This window comes from Anas platyrhynchos, chromosome 7, assembly GCF_047663525.1.
Source record: "Anas platyrhynchos isolate ZD024472 breed Pekin duck chromosome 7, IASCAAS_PekinDuck_T2T, whole genome shotgun sequence".
NCBI lineage: Eukaryota > Metazoa > Chordata > Aves > Anseriformes > Anatidae > Anas > Anas platyrhynchos.
The window spans coordinates 23,254,958-23,274,234 of record NC_092593.1 but is presented as its reverse complement, the minus strand read 5'-3'; the positions used below and the strand labels follow the sequence as shown (position 1 = coordinate 23,274,234).

Here is a 19,277-nt window from a genome sequence, read left to right as displayed (position 1 = left end):
CACTACCTAGGAAGTATATGTATTTTCATTAGCTTTAATGAGAACGGGGCTGAACATCCCATGAGAAAAACACAGCCTTCATTCCACATACACCATTCTCATTTCTGTAGCTGGAAAATCATTGCTGACACTAAAATTGGGGGAAAATACTAACTCCTCTGCTGTGAAAACAGTTTCATTCAATATCAAGACTCTGCAGCCAAAGATCAAATGGGCTTCATTTTCAGCAGGACTGTATAACTCCACGTTAACAAACAAGAAGTGCAAACACCAAGATGTAACAGAGATAATGCACTAGCTCATTTGAAGTTATGTTGCATTTTCAGCAAATTTAAAGGACCTGAACACAGTAAAAGACAAAGGAATTCGTAAACCAGTCTGCTTTCAGGAACAACAATGGGTAGAAGAGGAATTAAAAAACAAAAGCAAAAAAACTACCAGAATCAGCAGAAAGATTCCACAAGATGAGAGGGATTTTTTTTTTGTTTGCCTAGCTGCTGAAGGCACCACTAACACAGCTGCCTAACAATTCCCAGAAGACACTGTCCTCCCCTCTCTTATATGAGATATTGCTATTGTCAGGAGCCCAGATTGCACTGCACACGGAGAAGTCCTAAATCCAATCGCTATCAGAACAGCAAGACAGAACCAACTTCCTACATTCAGCCTTCAGCCCCCACTACCCACCAACTCCAACAAGATGCCCACAACAGCCTTTGTTATACCTCCACTGAGATCAACTTGCACTGCTGTCTGCTCGCTTTGCTGACTAGAGGTACCTCAAGCACCAACTGCTCCGCTGGGTCGTCGGTTTTACAACTGCCAGCCTCCACTTACTACAGCATTGGATTTTATTATTTATTTTAGATCTATCTCTATATGGGTTCTCCAAGAGCTATCCCAGAGCAGCGTGCTGCAGAGATGCTGCAAAGAGATTGAGACAGATCTGAAAGACCAGTTACAGCACATGTAGAGTCCTGATGTGAGCTGCGTTCCTTCAGATTTGATGGCAGCTGACTCCGTACGCTCTTTTCATCAGATGTACTCTGATGCATTTTCACCATATGGAAGTTCATCAAGCCATGAATGAGCTACATATCTCTCTGGTGATATTCACTTACAGAGAATCTGTAGTAGGGACAAGGGAAGGGCAATTGTGGGGAAAAAAGCCCCAGGTACCAGCCCCTATTCCTCCTCCTATCCTCCCCCTTTCTTCCTCAGGGAAGAAATTAAAAAAAAAATACACAATAGAAAAAGATATGCAGTAAAAAGATAAAGGTCCTCTCATCAGCATAAAAAGCAAATTCTGAAACAGAGGCACTCAGCAATTTCCTTATGCAAACCACACTGGTATATTTAAAGCTTTCTGATCACTTAGCTAGTAATACATAACTACAGATCCTAATATCATTTCAAAATGGATCGAATACACCAAGGATAACTATTCTTTCACAGTCAGTCTTGTTGCGCAGATTCATCCAAATAGATGTGATTCTCCAATACAAAATTGTTCTATAAAGTTTAAGATCAGATATCTACCAGAGCCATATTTATAGTCATGGCTACTATCAGCTGTCCAGCTAGAGAATATTGAAGAAAAACAAGCATTTTTAATATATTATAGCCAATTTATCATCTAAGTGGCATGTGTAGGATAACAACAGACTGGAAACAGTAAAGCAAAATGATGCATTAAAAAAGGAAATTTTAGGGTTATGTTGTTTCTTTTGTTTGTGTTTTAAATACAAGCCACACCTATATGCATTGCTAGATGGTAAGAAAATTCATAAGAACCACAAAATATAAGGTTTCTGGACTGAAAAGGAACACTGAGATCAAATGGGCAACAAAACTACTTATTTGCTTTAGTGTGATGCATGATATAAAACACACTACCCAAACAAATAAATATTGCCCTATTTATTTGGTATCTCAGAGATGACTCATCTTGCCAGCATGAGATAAAGGTACCTTTTTGCTGTGATAGAATTTTACAGCGTAGGTATTTCCTACATTGCCAGACTGGAATAAAAAAAACAGTTAGAGATCCTATAAGTAGTTACCACAATCAAACCATCCTAACATTCCTACCAGTAACACCAGTTACAGTCTTCAGCGTCCCTTTTGGATAGCCCTCGAAGATCCCTTGGTCAAGCTGCTCTGAGCTCAACCACGCACTAAAAGCAAGGAGCAGGGGAACAGTGCAGCTCCCTACTACACAAAGCAGAGGCAAAGTTGCTTTCAAGAGCAGGAACCTTACAGGCATCCGGCTCACCACTTCTGACAGCCAGACCCTCCCTGCTAATGGGGAAAACATCCCCTTGAGATTTGGGGTTACCAAACCTCACAGGTTAATGGAATTTACTCGGACTTCACAGCCACAGAGGTGCTTTTAAGTCAATTAGAGATGCAAGTTTGTCAATTATATGGACTATTTCTAAAAACCACATTGGATCTCAACTACGTATACATGATGAAATTGAAAAAAACTGTCAGACACGTGGAGATTCAATGCTCACAATATGAAGCATGGATGCCTTGAGTTGGAGGTATGAATATGCAGCAAGCATCATGCAAGATGTTACAAGAGGAACTAGCATGCCAACTGACAAAAGATGGCAACCACACACGGGTCCTTGATTAGGCAGGCAAGCAGATTTTGTACGATATAATACAATATAAATAGGAGTACAAGCAGACACGCTGTATATAGAACGCTCAAAATCCTTGAGGCTCTGGCATATCAATGACAACATAAAACACATCAGATGCAGGAAGTAAGTCACGGATTTTCACAGAAAGAATTCTTAAATTATTCACTTAGGTAAATACAGTTATTTTAGCTAGAAGGCAATCATTCAAATATAAAATGTAATTAACACCTTTAGTTTAGAAAAGATGACATTTTACCTGAACAGCAAGGGAAGATGCATTATCAGAAAGCAAAATTTGATCCTCTGTTGAAAGGAAAAAAAAGAAAAACAAAACCCACGATTACAAAAAGCAGTGCCCTTTTAGCTACCGACCTGTAACTGTAAGTCATTCTGGGTTGCATTTCTTACACATAAAACAAGATGCACATACATAATTATTATGCAGCTGGACTAGAAAACCTGTGATATGAATATTAAAAAACGTATCAGGAATATTTCTCCTGCAAATGCAACAGCATTTATCATATTATAGCAACAACGTACAATAAAAATGCTCACAATTGAAAACCAAATGCTTGAGTTTTATGCCAATTACTCTTCTTCTAATCAAAGTTAAATAAAACCGCATCTTCATAACTCCTCTGGCTAAAAAGTAAAAGCATTCAGAAACCTATAAAAACGGCTTGCAGTTAATATTGCACACTGTGTCTAGGTCTGTCACACAAAAGAAAGATGACAAGTTCACTGCAATAAAAATTCCATGCTTAGAAGACTAGGGCTGCTACCTATTAGTCTTCATTACTTTGCAGTCTTCTGACAACTGTAGCAGGCTGCTGAGCCCCAAATGGGGGCCATAATGTGATCTGATGATATATGAAGAGCTGCTAAAGGGAGCCTGAACCATCCTAGCCTATACATTTTAACAGTTCCTTTTTACTGAGAGCCCACTTTACCACAAGACTTCAAAAATCTGCTGCCTCAGCTATTGGTGCAGTAAATCTGCCAACTGTGCCTGCAACCACATCATTTTACACTGCCTACAGCAGCCAATATAATGAGTCAATAATAAACCAAGGACCTTATAGGCCATGAATAGCTGGTTTATATTGGCAGATGAAAGCGTAGCAAAAACCTCTGACCAGACAAACAACACAAAGAAATCTTTTAACAGTTTCTGTGCTTCCTTGCAGTTAATTATCTTAGTGCATATTTAATGTGTTTTTAACAACAAAGTAATTACTAATTGCAAAGAAGTGTACCCACCCTTCAGTTGCTGATACAATGCAGCATTTTCAGGCCAAGGCTCTGCGGCTGTGGAAAGAAGAAGAATTAATTAAGCAAGCCAAATGACAATGCGCCTGCAGATGCTAACTGAACATGAACGTTACCTAGAGCAGGAACTCAAACTGTAAGGATGCTGATGCAAGATTTGACCTGCCCCAAAAATGTCCCACTGCCATTCACTTCTCCCGGACTTCTTTCTGCTCACAGAGGGACACCACAGGGCAGAAAATTAAGTCCCAAAATTGAACGGTGCAGTAAAAGCTAAAATTCAATCTACGTTGCAGAATGGCCCTTCAATTATCAAGCATCAAAAGCGGATAGCTTCCCTCCGCCAGAAAGACAACATGCAGGCATTGCCATCACAACTCTTGCCACTCTCCACCGTGATTATTTATTAAGGTACTAAACAATGAATTCTGGAAGAACAGAACAAAACACAGAGGAGAGAGGCACAAATCTCAAAACCAGGTGTGAAGACTGCTTCAGAGAAATGGAAAAGCTTTCTGCCTTTTCAGGTTGTGTCCTCACTGGTCCAATATAATACTCACAAAGCCAGGTGCTCGGGCATGTCAAAAACAAACCTGCCACAAAGACCAGAACTACCTTTTGTTTTAAATTATGTACCAGTCAACCCTAAAATGGGAATGTCAATATTCATTAAAAAACCCGCATCATCAGTTGTTCAAAACAGCTGAACAGTTGTTCAAAAAAAAAGCAAAGATATAGAAGACAATAACATCTCCCAACTGAGAACTGCTGCACTTAATCAATCATATACCATGTGAATTTATGGGAAAACAAAAATAATAATCAGTAGTGATTTACTGTTAATGCTAGCATTAGGATAACAGGTCATCACATTTGTTTGGTCTCTGTCACATTCTTTAATTCATTTTAGAAATCTATTTTTAAATACCAACTCAAATTTGGATTCTATCCAAACTAGCTATTTGTAAATAAAATTGATGTTCTAATCCCATAAATAAAGATTTTCTTAAGCAGTGAAGTCTATAAATAATTATGTGTACTTCAGACAGAAATATGCCACTGGCTTCCGTAAGGTCATTCTCTGTATCTTTGCCCTCAAACGCCAAGAAAATACTCCAAGTATTAACTTTTATGGAAGTCACATAGAACTGTAAAGCTGGTAACACTGTGCACAGTTTTACAAAGGTCACTACCTTTAACATTAAGGCACAGAGCCTATCAAAGCTATACTAGTATGGGCTTGAGAAAGCAACTAATCACACTTAAGTGTCACGAAGAAATGTTTTATGTTTTATTGTAGCAGTTATTGGTTTTACACCCCTCCATTAAAGTTTTGCCCTGGAGTAAAAATTCTTGAGGTGGAAGCACATTTACTTCTTTAAATAAAAAAGAGACTAGATAGTGTCTGCAGTACTACAGCCCTAACTGTTTGAAATAATTTATCTAAAATACATTTCTTCAGGTCCACTGGAGTCTTGCTATAGCAAATGGAACAAGGAAATTAAGAATGTTATTACTGTACTTAAGCAAACTTGCAGTGCTGAACTCTGAGATACTTACAAATGTAACTAAGTCACAAAGGTACACTGCCAGCAAACAGAAAAAAATCCTTTTTCCATGCCCAAAATGGTACTGAGACCCTGAAATTTCACGAGCCCATTTCAACTGATAGTTTCTGCCTGACCCTTTTCAGACTGGAATGTCAGATTCATATCAAATTCCTGGATTCCAGCCCAAACTGGAAGCAGCCTGTTCTTCCACAATCATGTGGCTGAACTATCTCAGGCCCACTAAAATTAAATGAACTTTTCATGTTCCAACAGAAGAGCTAAGTACGTCTCAAGAAGTTCAAACACTAATTGAAGTGTCTGATCTTGGCATTAAGCTACAGGCAGCCCTGGATATATATCACAGCTTCTTAGCGCACAGAATCCAACAAGACACCACTACTACAGCATGCCATGTCTATGTTATAAAAGAAAACATGTTTGTGACATAAAACAAAATACAAGCAGAATGGTTTTGAAATATGATGGCCCTTATCTGCCTAAAATTGCCATCCACGTTCTACTGACCACGTACAGATTTTCACAAATTGTATTTACTGTGGATTTGACCCTAATTTCATTAATCATGATACAAAGTCTTCACCACATGTAGCCTTAGCATATACAGGAACACACACCAAACTAAAGGGAAGGAAAGCACGAGGGTAGTTTTAAATCTTTGCATTTGCTCATCCACCACCCAGCTGTGTACTAACACATCTTTTGACAAGTCAATGATGCAAGGCCAAAGAGTTGCATGAAAGTCAGCCACTCTCATTAGGACACCTTAACTCCAAGTTCCAACAGTTGTAAGAAAATAAAAGAGTAATCCCCCTGTTCCCAGCCTCTGACAGGCTCCAGAGGAAGGTCACAACTCTGGCCATGTCTGGACGAGGTGGACACATGCCCGTGACCCTTGAACTGAGGCCTTCAGTTCTTCCTGAGTAGAGCAGACCAAAGATTTTACTGCCACTGTGCAGGCTGGATATTAAAACAATCAACTTCACACTAAGATTCACATATTATTAGACATACCCTAGGAAATGTATTCTGCAGCATAGTTTCAGAATTGCATGCAGCAAAGACAGTGTTCAATGAGGTACACACAAAGCCTGGGCAATTCTCTGTAGGTTAAACGCCTAGTCGCTATCTGTCCCTTGTCTTCCAACTTCTACTTACTCTGTCTTCTCAGATGTTCCAAGTATGATGTACTTTTTTCTGATGATTGAGAAGTTTAAATACACATTGCTGCATGAGATGTCCGGGTTTGTGAGGAGCAAGCTAAGTTCAAAGAGCAGCCCCACAGCTGCCTTCAGTCACTTGCAAGGCCAAAACCCGCAGCTCGGGGAGCCCAGAGGCCCGCGGGGGAGCCGAGGAGGAAGAGCTGCTGAAGGGATGCCACATGCCTCCACAAGGAGAAAGCGTGCAACATCTTTAATGTACGGCAATGACTCTTGCCTTATGAATGTAGGTGAAGACATAATTTGTAGAATAATAGGCACTAATATTACACGCTGCTTCAGTTCTGTCATATTTCCAATCCATCAAGTTGATTAATGCTATAACTCCTCACAAACTTATCATTTGTGCGCTAATGAAGTCAAATCCAGTTTATCCTTCGGCAACTACAATCTTCTGGTCAGTAGATGCTAGTTTGCTAGATAACAAAGGCTACCGTGGCAGTACATAAAGAGAAAATTAACAAACATTATGGCAATTCAGTTTCAGAAGCAGCTTTCAACACAGCACCACATTTACGTGTCAGATCCTACGCAACATACATTTTTATCATTAGCTGCTCACAGGATGAGGCAACTGCCTGGAAGTATGCCTTACAGGAACGCTTCTCTGCATACCTTAGCAATAAGGAACTCTTTGGTTCTTCCTTCTGCCTCCAGAACCAGAGGAACTACTATTGTGTGGTTTTCAATAGGTCTGTCTCTTGGGCTTGCAATCTTCATTAGAGGTTGTTTTCCCACCTTACTGATTTTTTTCCCATGCCTAATGAATTCAAATATTCAGTCTTTCATGTGGATTGCCTGCTGTTTGTTCAGGACAAGTGAACCTCATCCTGTTATCTTTCCCTGCTTCTTCCCTACAATACTGTTTGTTTTTATGCCAGTTATAGGAAATAAACCATCTGTGGGATCAGCCCTCCTTATTAAAATTATCTGCACTGTGTTCACAAGTTACTGGGAAGTGAAAATTAAAGGTGCGTGGACACAGAAGGCATTACCACATAAGCCTGGTTATCCCAGGAGCTGAGAATTCAGCAGATGCAGCAACACGAGAAGCAGAAAAGTTAAATGTCAAGCAGACTGCCTACAAAAAAAACTCCTTTGGTTTTGTAGATGACTAAAAATAAATGAAAATTTCACTAAGTTCAATGTATTTGTTAGTCAAAGCATTTTACTTATTAACAGTTTAGCATAGAACATGCAGATTTCAAAGAGTTAACAGAGCTCTTTGGTATCAAATTAGAATTTTAGAGGAAATCTCTGTGAACTGGTGTGTTTCATGTTCCAGTGGAGTTTTAATTACTCAGGTTTACAACTATCAAAACAGATCCCTAGCCTCCTCATGAGGCTAGGAATGACTTACAAAACATTGCTGCTCATAGAAGAAGTTTGCAGAGCACAGAATGATGCATGACAGCTCCATCAAATTCTTTGCCACCAAAAAAATATTGTATCAGGTGCATTCTTCAGATTTTGGGATGAAATGTGTTACTTGAGCTATGCTAAGTGCAGAGACATATTCAATTAGCATTTTGCTTTCAACATTTCCAGATGTTTCAAGGCTGTCATTTCAATTGTAAGAGTTTATCCATCCAAATACTTTTGGGACAGCGAGAGTGAAAAATGCACATATGCCCTAAGAAGAGATACTTAAGAGCACCAGGCTTCAGTATCAGTATGGGATGAGCAGCTGACCTGAGGCTTACACACATCTCAGCTCCAACTAATGCTCTGAAAACAGGATGCAGTGTACTTTTCTGGGGTCTTTGCACAGAGGTGAATTTCAGTTCCAAAAACTGGTTGCCACAATATTCGTTCAGTGATGTCTGTGGAAGAGGAAGGCATCACGTCTCAAGACTCTCTGCAGAGCTTCAGTCCCACCAGCAAATTGTTCCAGGCTGTTCAGACATCTTATTTAGCGTACCAAACTTTGTTTCAACTCCTACACTCTAATAACTGGGAAACTATTCATCCCATGTCAGAGCTGCCTGGATGGATGGGGGGCACAGACATTTTCATCCCCTTTCCCCAAGCAGCTTCACAATGATGAAAGAGTTGTAATGAAATAAATGGCTTACAGTTAGGCCTTTAATCCCGTTCGTTAAAAACTAAGTCTGACTGTAAAATAGAGAAGACGAGAACTCTTTACATGTTAAATTGTGTAATATGCTAAAGACCAGTTTCGCAGTTTCAGAAGCCTAGTGTGAAGAGCCAGTTTCAAGCAGTTTGGTACGTGATGTGCTTGCCTTGCTAGCCGGCCACTCCTTCAGCACACACTATCAAGCTACAGCGTTCCTGAGTATCGGGCACAGACACATGCAGGAGACCACCAGGTCCAGTCATCAGTGCTCTCTCTTGTGTGGGAAATGAAGTTATTAAAAGATTTTGCAGGACAATGTTCAACTTGAAGTTAAGTTGTTCCCAGCTCTCAGCACTACCACAGAATTTGGGTGGGGCAAGAACATTTTCAAAAGGCAATGCAGAGAGAAGTTATTTTCAAACTTCTAGCTATAAAACCAGCATACACTTTCTAAGAATCAAGGCTAAAGGATTAACACCAAATGTTATTATCCCATAGATTATTTTTCAAGTACTGAAACTACACTGTGAGCCAAAGGAGTAGTAAAACAAGACACTCTCTGCCTCAAATCTCACGTAAGCCAAAATCTACTGAACTCTCACTATTCCAGTAACGTATCCCTCAGCATCTTCTTTCTGCTTCTGTAAATAAAGCTCTGAATCAACTTCTTTCACACAGTTTGCTTTGTGCTGCTATGTAGGTGAAGGTGGGACCTGGCCTGGGAACACCTGATCTTCTTGGACAGAGCAATTTCCTGAAACATTAAGTGGAAGTTCACAGACCGTGCAGAAACAAAGACTGCTTCTCTGAACTCACCAGGTTTGCACGGATCATTTTCCTTTCTGTTACATTCTTCTTAGGCACTTTCATATTAAACTTGCATAAAGAGGAGGAAAACTAAAACATCTGTATTTACCAGTTTGGTTCACATGGCATTAAAGGCCTGTTGAAACAGCCAAGAGGCAAGATACCCTCTATTAAAAACCAAAAAAGTTGGCATTAATTTGAATCACTGTATTCCAATATTACAGCTGGAGAGATTAACTTACACATTATTTCCACATAGTTTCCTTCAGCCTCTCCCTAGGTACAAAAGTGATTAAATTATAATGAGATACCTCAAAACTGTTTTCTCACAAGAATAAACACCAAGAAATTTAGCCTTACATCTGGGCAACAGCCACATCCAACGGCATTATTTACAAGTCCCTGGGATGTTACAAACATCACATCAGGTGGCAGGAAGGCAGTCAACCCACTCGGCTCCCCAAGACTGGTGCTATTGAGGGGGGGGACTGCTGCTCCCTATATCCCAGGTGCAAAAACCCAAACAAAACCACTCTGGAAACTATCCCACAGACTCCAGAAGGGAAGAGGATTATTAATAGTTTGATGTCAAGGTGAACAGAAAGAAGCAGGTGATAACTTCCTTCTCTTGTTGTAATACAAATTGGTCATATTTGAGGTAGCACTGTATTGTTTAAAGAGAAAATGCCAGGAATTTATGCGTCTCTAAATCCTTACTACAGGAATTAAGTGTAGGAATATACTTTGATTAACATCATGAAGCTGCAGCTACTTTGGAACCAAAACAGTTAAAAATACCCATCTCATACATTAAGGGCGATCAATGAAGGAAGTATGAGAAAGTTGTGAATTAGCTGCCTGAAGACCCACCAGTTCAACCCACCCACACCGAGTACAGATCAATTTCATGTAATTGGCCTGATCCTGTAAACTAACAAGGGCCAAGAAAAAATGAAAGCATCAGCAACTCCCTGGCTCTGCTGACAAAGGACCAAGAAGCGTCTCACAGAGCCTTGCCAAATGCAAACCGACTTCCACGCACGTTAAACAGCATGCATTAAATCATGTATCAAATAATTACATCATTTGCTTAAATCCATCCCAGGCCTCCTTCTTCCAGATATTACAATTCAGATAAATCATGACTGTTCAGTAATTATTGATCGAGCACACGTGTCACCATAAAGACTCAATCTCAGCAGCAATTCCCAAACTCAAGCTTCCCGTGGCAGGAGCTCTACAAGAGGCTGAGCGTGACACGACTGCAGCAGCTGTTTAGTCTGACGTGATGTGCCCCTCAACCCTCCAAGAAAGCTATGAATCGCATGTATCCAAGCGCTTGTCCAACTCTGTTACTGCCCTTGTGCCCACAGCTGTGCATCAGCCCTGCACGGAGCCTAGCGCCCTGGCTGCTGGGGGTGGCTCGGTGCCTCCGCACACACACAGTCACGTCTCACACTCACCAACGGGGCCAATGGAGCTCAACAGAATCAAGTTCCCACCTGCAAATCGTTCCTAAACCAACATTTGGATTTCTCCAGAAAAGCAGGGAGAGTGCCAGCTCAATGACCTCAAAAGATGTATTTGTCAAGTCCTGACAAGCTGGAGCTATTTTACTTATTCCTGATGTTCAGCACAAAGGCTCCATTTCCAAGAACCTCTGCAATTCTTAATTATAGCTTTTAATAGATCTCTAAATCAGCCTCTTCCCTTTGTGCCACTTTGGCCCTGATTCAAGACGGGAAGCTTCAAGCACAGGGGCTGTCCTGAAGAGAAGGACAGCGGAGCTATGACACCCAAGAATGCACTAAGTGCCTTACTGGACTAGGACAATTCTGAGTGATGTTATCTACACCCATACACGTTAACAGTCCTTCAGAAGCTCTTTTAGACAGAGCACCCCTCCTCTGCAGCAGTCTGAACTCCTTCTCCCCTAAGGATGTCTGGCAGGCAGTTTGAAAACCCCTTCTGCAAAGTGCCCCGAGGAGCTCGCTGCTTTCTCATCTGCAGCGCCTCTGATCCACAACAGACATCCTACACGTCTGTCCCACCACACAGACCTCAATAACCCCTATCTGCTCCGAAAGCTACTCCCCATGCATGCTCTTCCTGCCCACCTGGCCCCTGCAGCCTTTCATTAGGGCTCCTCATCATTCTCTCCTTTCTCTCTGATGTCCCGCACAGCGCCCTGCGCACAGTACCGCAGCGTGCTGGCGGCAGACCGAGCCAGAGCCTTGAAGTGCCGCAACCGCTACGCAGGTGAGCAATGCCAGCAGAAATGCAAGCAGGGCTAGTAGCAAGGGGAAGATGTCAGCACCTCTTCTGTTGCTTTAGGGCTCACGGTCTTCAAGGCAACCCCACTTTAAAAAAAAAAAAAGACAACAATATTTGCAGCAGTATCTCTCTGCCTCTTCCTCGCCTTCGCCAACTCCCTGCTTCAAAATCTGAATGTATTTATCCCTGTCTCATAATCATACCCTCACAGTCTTCCTCATCTTTTTTTCGAGACTTTTTCAGCGAACAAACTCTGCTGTCTCCAGAATTTCTGCAACATGGCATTCAAATGCAAAAAAATATACACATACAGTTGCACAAAACCTCTTAGAAAGTTCTTGCTAGGGACCCGAGCATTACATCAGCTTCGATCTCATTATACAACAGCTAGGAAGGAAGAGAGAACAAAGCTTTCATTCGTTCTTGTGAAGCTCATAGGAACCTACAGAATGAGACCAGGTTAGTGCCTCAGGACAGTGCGAGAGGAGAGCGTCCTGAGTGCAACAAGAGGGTAGACAAAGAAAAACCCGTTTCCTCCCCAAAGTCAAACTTCTGGGACCTCTCCCGAGCCAAAAAGTTAGGCTCCCAAAGAGCATCCATACCCGACTCATCTTACAACGGGTGAAACCTCACTTGCAGATCAAATTGGACAACATTAAAATAAGCATTCCTCTTCAGTTACTAATTTTATTGTCGCATTTCTAGAGCAATACTCTTTCCTGCCGTGGGAAAAAAGAAGATACCACGTTAGCAGAAAACACATAATAATAAAATCCTGATCAGAGGAAGAATGCTTACTCTTAATGGAGCCAGAAACAACTGCAGAAGGATATGATTTTATAACCTGTAATTATTTTTTAAGAAGCAATATAACTAACTCAAAGTGAAATATGTACTGTACTGTGATAATTACGAAATAAAGTCATTTTTTCTCTGCCCTAAGAAAAGGCTAGACAAGCAATCCACTCAAAGGATTGGTTCAAATCAAGTCATAAAACATGTGCCTGAGCACAAACTGCCAAGAGCAGCCTAGGAGATTTGTTTATTGAAACTGAACAAGAGTTAAAGGGAATCCTTTTAGTTTGATTACACCCACACACACAAAAAAAGCACATGTGCATGTCCCCAGCCTGAATTACACTGTAAGATAAAATCAAGTAGCTTAACAAATTTGGTATTTTCAAAACCATCCCTTGACTACAAGCACCTCTGTAGCAGGCTTAAATAAGCTGTGCTGCAGACAATTTATTACTAAGCAAAAATAACTATTTTTTCACCATACATAGACAGAAGCTGATAACATTTACATATGCACATTCTGATACGCAAAAGATTTAAACTGAGTATGCATTATGTCCTTTATGAGCAGGAACAATTTAAGAGGTCAGTTTTCATTCCCTATGTTCTAAGCCAAGTTGCAGCTCGTCTTAATACATAAAACATGCACGTAGGAGATTTACTTCTGCTCTGGCATATCACACTGGAGGTAGACTCGCTGTGAATGTAAAATATCTAAAGGCAGAAGGGCATCTGTTTTTCAAACTGTATTCATTTCCCTTAGTACTAAAACCAGCCTAGGACCTTTGGACATAACTCAACTGCAGTAAACAGAAGTAATTTTCCACAGATCAAATGACAAGCAAGGATATTATTTTCTCTTTTTGATCGCTGATCTAAAACTAATGGGGGAGGGAGAAGGGGAAAGAAGGGGACTAAGCATATTGAGCAATTTAGTGATCAATTAAACAACTTTTCAACAATCTCTTCTAGGTGATTTGAGCTGTCAGCTTCTCCAAACTCCTAGAGTTAGAGACATTAATATTCTGGACCACTTGAAAGCTGGCATTCTAATTCTTCTTACAGTATAAACACTCATTTCCTATCCTGTTACAGTGTGATTGATGCTAAGCTACACTAAACAAATTCTCTACCATATTATGCAATTAATATTTGCTACAGTTCAGAAATCAGTTATTTAAAATGTGGCACAACACGCCTGCAATTCACAAAGCTATGGAAATATTTATTATTCCTTGAGACACTGCATCAACACAGCATTTCCACCCATACATAATAGAAAGACAGTGTTCACAATATAGAGATAAGGCACTATTAGAAAAACTTTTGTTAAGCTGTATTTTTCCTTCCAGACACACCATTTTTCTTCCTCAAAAATATCTGTGGGACATATATATCTTCTCAGTAGCAGAATGAAATATTCTATGTGTCTGTGCAACATCCCATTGTGGTGGGTATTAGCCAGGATCCTGGATAACTTAATTTTTTATAGAAAAATTTCCAATATGAAAAAATTGAGCAATTTTGCCTTTACTTAGTTTCAGTCTGGGACTGATACATGATACAGATGAGCTAAGAAGGCCAAGACCCACTGGCAAAGGTATTTATTATTTTCAAGGTAGATAAATGCTTGTGACACTGATATGCTTTTAGGAAAGCACAGGCAAAGTTGTAATTTTGTTTTAAAAAATCATCCAGTGGGCAGGTCCACAACAAAGATTTGTACCACACCTTGAGTCCTGGTAAGAAGCTGCACATCCAGCAGAAGCACATCAACAGAGTAAGCAAGAGCCATTTCTGCTCTGCAAAAATAGTGAAGCGTTGCCAACATTTCTGTATTAGCTACCTACATAGTTCCTCACCTAGGAAAAGGAGCATCGCTTAACCCATGACTGCCAAGTAAAAGATGAGGTGTTACTGTCCTAGGCCTGTTATGTTTTAGGAAGGTCCAGATGTACACGAACACCTCTGATACCCTCAGAGCCCCACTTTAGTAGCACAAGTGTTTCATTTGTTTGTCTGAGGGCATGCAACTGCCCCAAATGGGAGGCAAGAGTCTGCCCAGGCACAATGCAAGCGCAGCTTGGAGAGATGGGAGAGGAAAGAGGCAGGTGCTTCAGAACTTCATCTTCTTGTTTCCAGCTTTTCAAATATGCATTTTTCTTACGCTATCACTGTACAGATGCCTACATGCAATACAGTTTTTGAGTTGGTGTTTGTAAATCCAGTAGAAAGCATCAGCAACCTGTTGACCTAGGATACTCAAAAGTCCACAGCAGACAAATACAGCCAAATCAACACCTATTCACATTTGTAATTACCCTAATCACCCTTGTGTTTCACAATATAAATGAATAAACTACACTAAGATGGCGCCAACAAACAGCACAAAGCAAAGCAATGCTGAGGCCCTAATCTCCCTGCCCTGTGGAAGCAAAGTTCAGGCCCTCAGAAGGTGAGCTCGACCCATGCTAACGTCTATGAATTAACAAGTTCCAGTCCAAGAGCCTAGCACAACTTTCTGGGGTGCCTGTGGGTCTCTCTGCACACATGGACTCAAGGCCCACTGCCTTTTCTCTAACGAATCGGTCCCAGGCAAGCCTGCTCTGGAGTCTATGAATTCACATTAGAAATCCAACTTGGACTCCCATGTTAGAGCCTGTGGGAGACAATTCAGCTCCTGGGACAAACTCCAACTTCTTCCTCAACAGGGTGGCAGAGATAAGCACGCTGCTTCCTTGCAGTGTTCATACTTTGTGAGTCTGTGTAGCAGAAAGAAACCAGCAACAGTGAGAAATGAGCAGGGAGAGCTCTGGCCAAGGCACAGCCTCTCAGCGTGCAAGGCACTAAGTGGATTTTGAACACCTCGGCAAGGAATAATCAGAGGTGCATGTTTCTCCTTGGGAGCACGTCTGGCTAATGCACTCAGCAGCGATGCACATCACTTGTTTTACGACCAGGCTTGCAGCCAGTTTACTCGGCCCAGCTGCTAACCACCAGCGAGGGCAGAGGCATCCTCAGGGCTCTCGGCTCCCAGCGCAACACACGCCGCGCGGCACATGCCCGGGGAGCGGGGCACCAACCACACCGAGCTCCCTACAGAAGGAGGCTCGGCTGCAACGGCCAAACGGGTAACACGAGGCACTTTGGACCATGCAAGGGCCGTGATTCATCAGTCACTGCGCCAAGGTGACGGCGCCCGGCAGCACAGGAGGAGCCGCAGGCGGTGTGGGAGCGCAGCCCGCCGTGCCCCGCACGGATCCGATCCGGCGGGGTGTCCGCCCGCTGCCCGGGGCGCGGGGACGGCGACACCCCCAGCCTGGCCGCCGCCACCCCGCCCCCGGCGCCCGGCCGGAGCTCCCCGGCCCGCCCCCCCGCCCCGCTGCCCGAGGTCACCCGGGCTGCCCCGCCTGCCCCGCGGCTCCCGGGGGACAGCGGCTGGCGGCCGCCGCCCGCCCGCCCCGGCCCGCCCCTCACCGGCCAGCTGGTTCATGAAGGCCTCCGCCACCAGCGACATGGCGCGGCCGCGCTGCGGAGGGCGAGCGGGCCCCGGCGGGCGGAGGGCACGGGCAGGAACTGGGGCCGCGCCGCGGGGCCGACTGCATCCGGGGCCTGCTCCGCCCCGGGACCGCCTCCCGACCGCCCGGGGCGGGGCACGGGGAGGGGCCCGCGGCCGAGCCCGCTCCCCCGCCGGCCTCGCGGGGCCGCTGGGCGCCGAGGGGGCCGCGGGGAGGGTTCAGCCGGGCCGGGGGGGAGAAGGGAGAGGGGAGGCAGCGCCTCGGGGTGCCTCTGGACTGCGGAGCCCGTGGGCAGTGCGGGTACTGCTGAACAGCCAGGGAGAACCTGCGTGGGGTGCAGCGGCGGCTGGGGACCTAGCCGGCCTCATGGGATACCTTGTGGAGCTCCACGCATAGCAATAAAGCTGAAATACAAACCCTTCAGGATGTGGAAATGCACTAAGTCAGACAGCCTTCAGTCAGTCACTTGGGTTCCTGTTCTGCGGGGGACCGAGAAACCACGCTGCTCAGGTCTCCGTAGGTGCTCCAGGCCATAAACCACAAATGGCACATTGCCACCAATTCACGCCATGGTCACACAGCCTCTGGTTTCTCTGCAGCCCTGTGATAACCACACAATTTCATGCTTCATAAAAAGCAGGCACAAAATGGTGGAGGACATCTTTGTGTATTGTGATATGCATTCTCAGTTGTACAAATATCAGCAAAAGAAGCTCTACGTGTCTCCCTATGATTCAACTGCCTGAGTATCGTCGCTGTACATCATTGAAAAAGAACTTTCCTTTAAAGTGCTTAGTGGGTAGAGGATAGAAACTTAGAAAGACATACAAAGTGGTGTTTTGGGACTTAAGTCTTGATCTCCTTAGTTAAACCAGTCTGAGAAAAAAAACTCTTCAAATTCGTGTCCAATTGGAATGTTATCTGAGACACAACTGCATACTTAGGCACGGTGTAATAATTCTCTTCACTTGGAAATATAATCACAAGGGGAGTGAAAACACAACTGCAATCTGTCAAATGGTAGCAAGAAATGCTGGCCAATATCATGATAGATGAGAATATTTATCCTAATTCTGAGTATTTTGATGGATTCTTGGGTTGACTATTAGCCACATCTCTACCCAGTAAACAGTAGTAAAGCGTATGCTTGGGGAGCAATGACATTGGCTGTTTAACTCATGGCAGATGCCAAATCCTTCAGCAGTATAAACATGGCTGAATTCTGAAATATCGCAGGCACTTCAGATTTGTACTTGTAGAAAAATAAGTATACAGGAAAGGATAATTGCAGATGCTTTGCAGCTCTTTGTGTTATATTATGTGTATACAGCTTTGATTATGATCCTATGGAGAGGAGTCAGGGCAAGGTTACACTGGACCGGTAGAACATCAAAGGACCTTTAAATGTGCTCTGGATCAGACAAGTCCCCAGTCACAGGCACTCTCTACTATTGATGGAAAGTCAGCTTAGCTAGCTTGCTTCACATGACATGTAGAGGCAATATCTAAGGATCTGAAAGGTGTGAGTTCAGGCTATTCCACATTTTTTGGATGAAAGGAACACAGTATTTTTCATTTTTAAATTCAGTGTAGAAAGAGCTACTGGGAATGCTGTAACCAGCCCTACGATCTGCCAAGAAAGGCAACTCAATCCATCTTCAGTTCCTCTGGCACTCAAGCTATATGGAGCTACAACACACATGAGGATTTAATCCCAATAGTTCTCTGGAGATAACAGAAATGACTAAATACGGTTTAGAGCCTGAAAGTAGAAAAAAGGTTAACCTCTAACTGCCTGAACATGCCATACTAATTGCAAGTTAGAATTCTTCCCTGAAATGAACAAGAACAAAGATGTTAGGTATGGCTGTACATCCCTGGAGCGTGTATCAGTTGTACCATTAATTTTTTGACCTTTAAAACAAATGAGCAAAGAGGAGAGGCAACATGAGTATAAAATGATCTGAATTTGACAGGAGGCTGTTCCAAGAATCACAAGTGCTTTCTTTATGGATCATACCAAATAAGTTCTTTTCATTGTACTAGATGAAAACGCTTCCTGAAGTGTCTTGTGGACATGAAGTTATAACTAAAGGAACTCAGTTAAGGGTATAGCTGCCTTTTCTTCATCCCAAGTTAAGATTCCATATGTCATTCCAAAACTTTGCATTTTGAGATGTACATCTTGCCTTTAAAGCACCATTAATTTCTTGGTCTTAATTGGATATAAGTCTTAGTCTTTGGATATAAAGACTATCCAAAGTTTATAAAAATGCTGTAACATTAAATCATGAATCCAATATGCAGGTTGCAGAGAAGGTAATGGAGATGTGAAAGACTTAGTTATACTTTAAGAATACCTCATTTTATCAAATAGACTTATTGTACTGGAAAGGACAGATAACACAATGATATGTTTCAGTCTAGGTAGGGTAAGATTTCAAGTCTTGTTTACTAGTACATACCAGAAGATAACTGTGAAATGGATACAGGGCAGTATTAATGTTGCAAAGTACTTGAAATCCTCTGACAATTAGTATTTAATTACTCAACGTTGTTACTAAAAATAAATTCCACTTCACATGGGAGTGGAAGAGTGCTATTAGAGCAGCAACAAAAGCAGAAGAAAATACATGTATACTGGGACATGGACTGAAGCAAATATACAGGGACAATGGACTGAAGATTGAAATCAGTGATGTGAAGAGGACTGATTATTTTAAAATGCTGATGAAAGCCACATTTCTAGTTAAAGTTGTAAACTGAATAGCACCAAAATTACAGAAACTGAGCAGCCTTGAGAAGTTGAATGGCTTGCATTAAGAGATGAAAACAGTCTAAATTAAGTTTAAATTAAGTACTATGAGTACTGAGAAGGCCAAAAATAAAATGGTGCAAAAGTTGCCCTGGTAAGCCTGAGTGTGAACAAGGTATGAGCTAGGCCAAATGCAAGTTAGCACCTACCCAGAAAAGAAGGTTTCTCTGTAGAGCTCAGTTTGGTACAATCAGCTCCTCTCCGGAAATGGAGATGGATGATGCAAACTAACTCAGAGAAGAGAATTACAGAAAGAATCCAGCAGGTATTGAGT

The 19,277-nt window shown here is 42.4% G+C and overlaps 1 protein-coding gene across 2 annotated transcripts in view; it reads right to left on the bottom strand.

The window, feature by feature from the left end:
• MTX2 (metaxin 2) overlaps positions 1 to 16,307 on the bottom strand; it is a 32,061-nt gene extending 15,754 nt beyond the window's left edge. Inside the window, exons 1-3 of one of the 2 annotated variants that reach the window (XM_027462279.3) lie at positions 16,148 to 16,307; positions 3,918 to 3,965; positions 2,911 to 2,957 (exon numbers count right to left, since the gene is read on the bottom strand). In XM_027462279.3, the coding sequence (XP_027318080.1) occupies positions 2,911 to 2,957; positions 3,918 to 3,965; positions 16,148 to 16,187 (135 nt within the window). In that variant the 5' untranslated portion in view covers positions 16,188 to 16,307. The remainder of the gene's footprint in view (positions 1 to 2,910; positions 2,958 to 3,917; positions 3,966 to 16,147) is intronic. The other variant, XM_027462280.3, reaches the window with a different exon arrangement.
• Between the last annotated feature and the right edge of the window lie 2,970 nt (positions 16,308 to 19,277).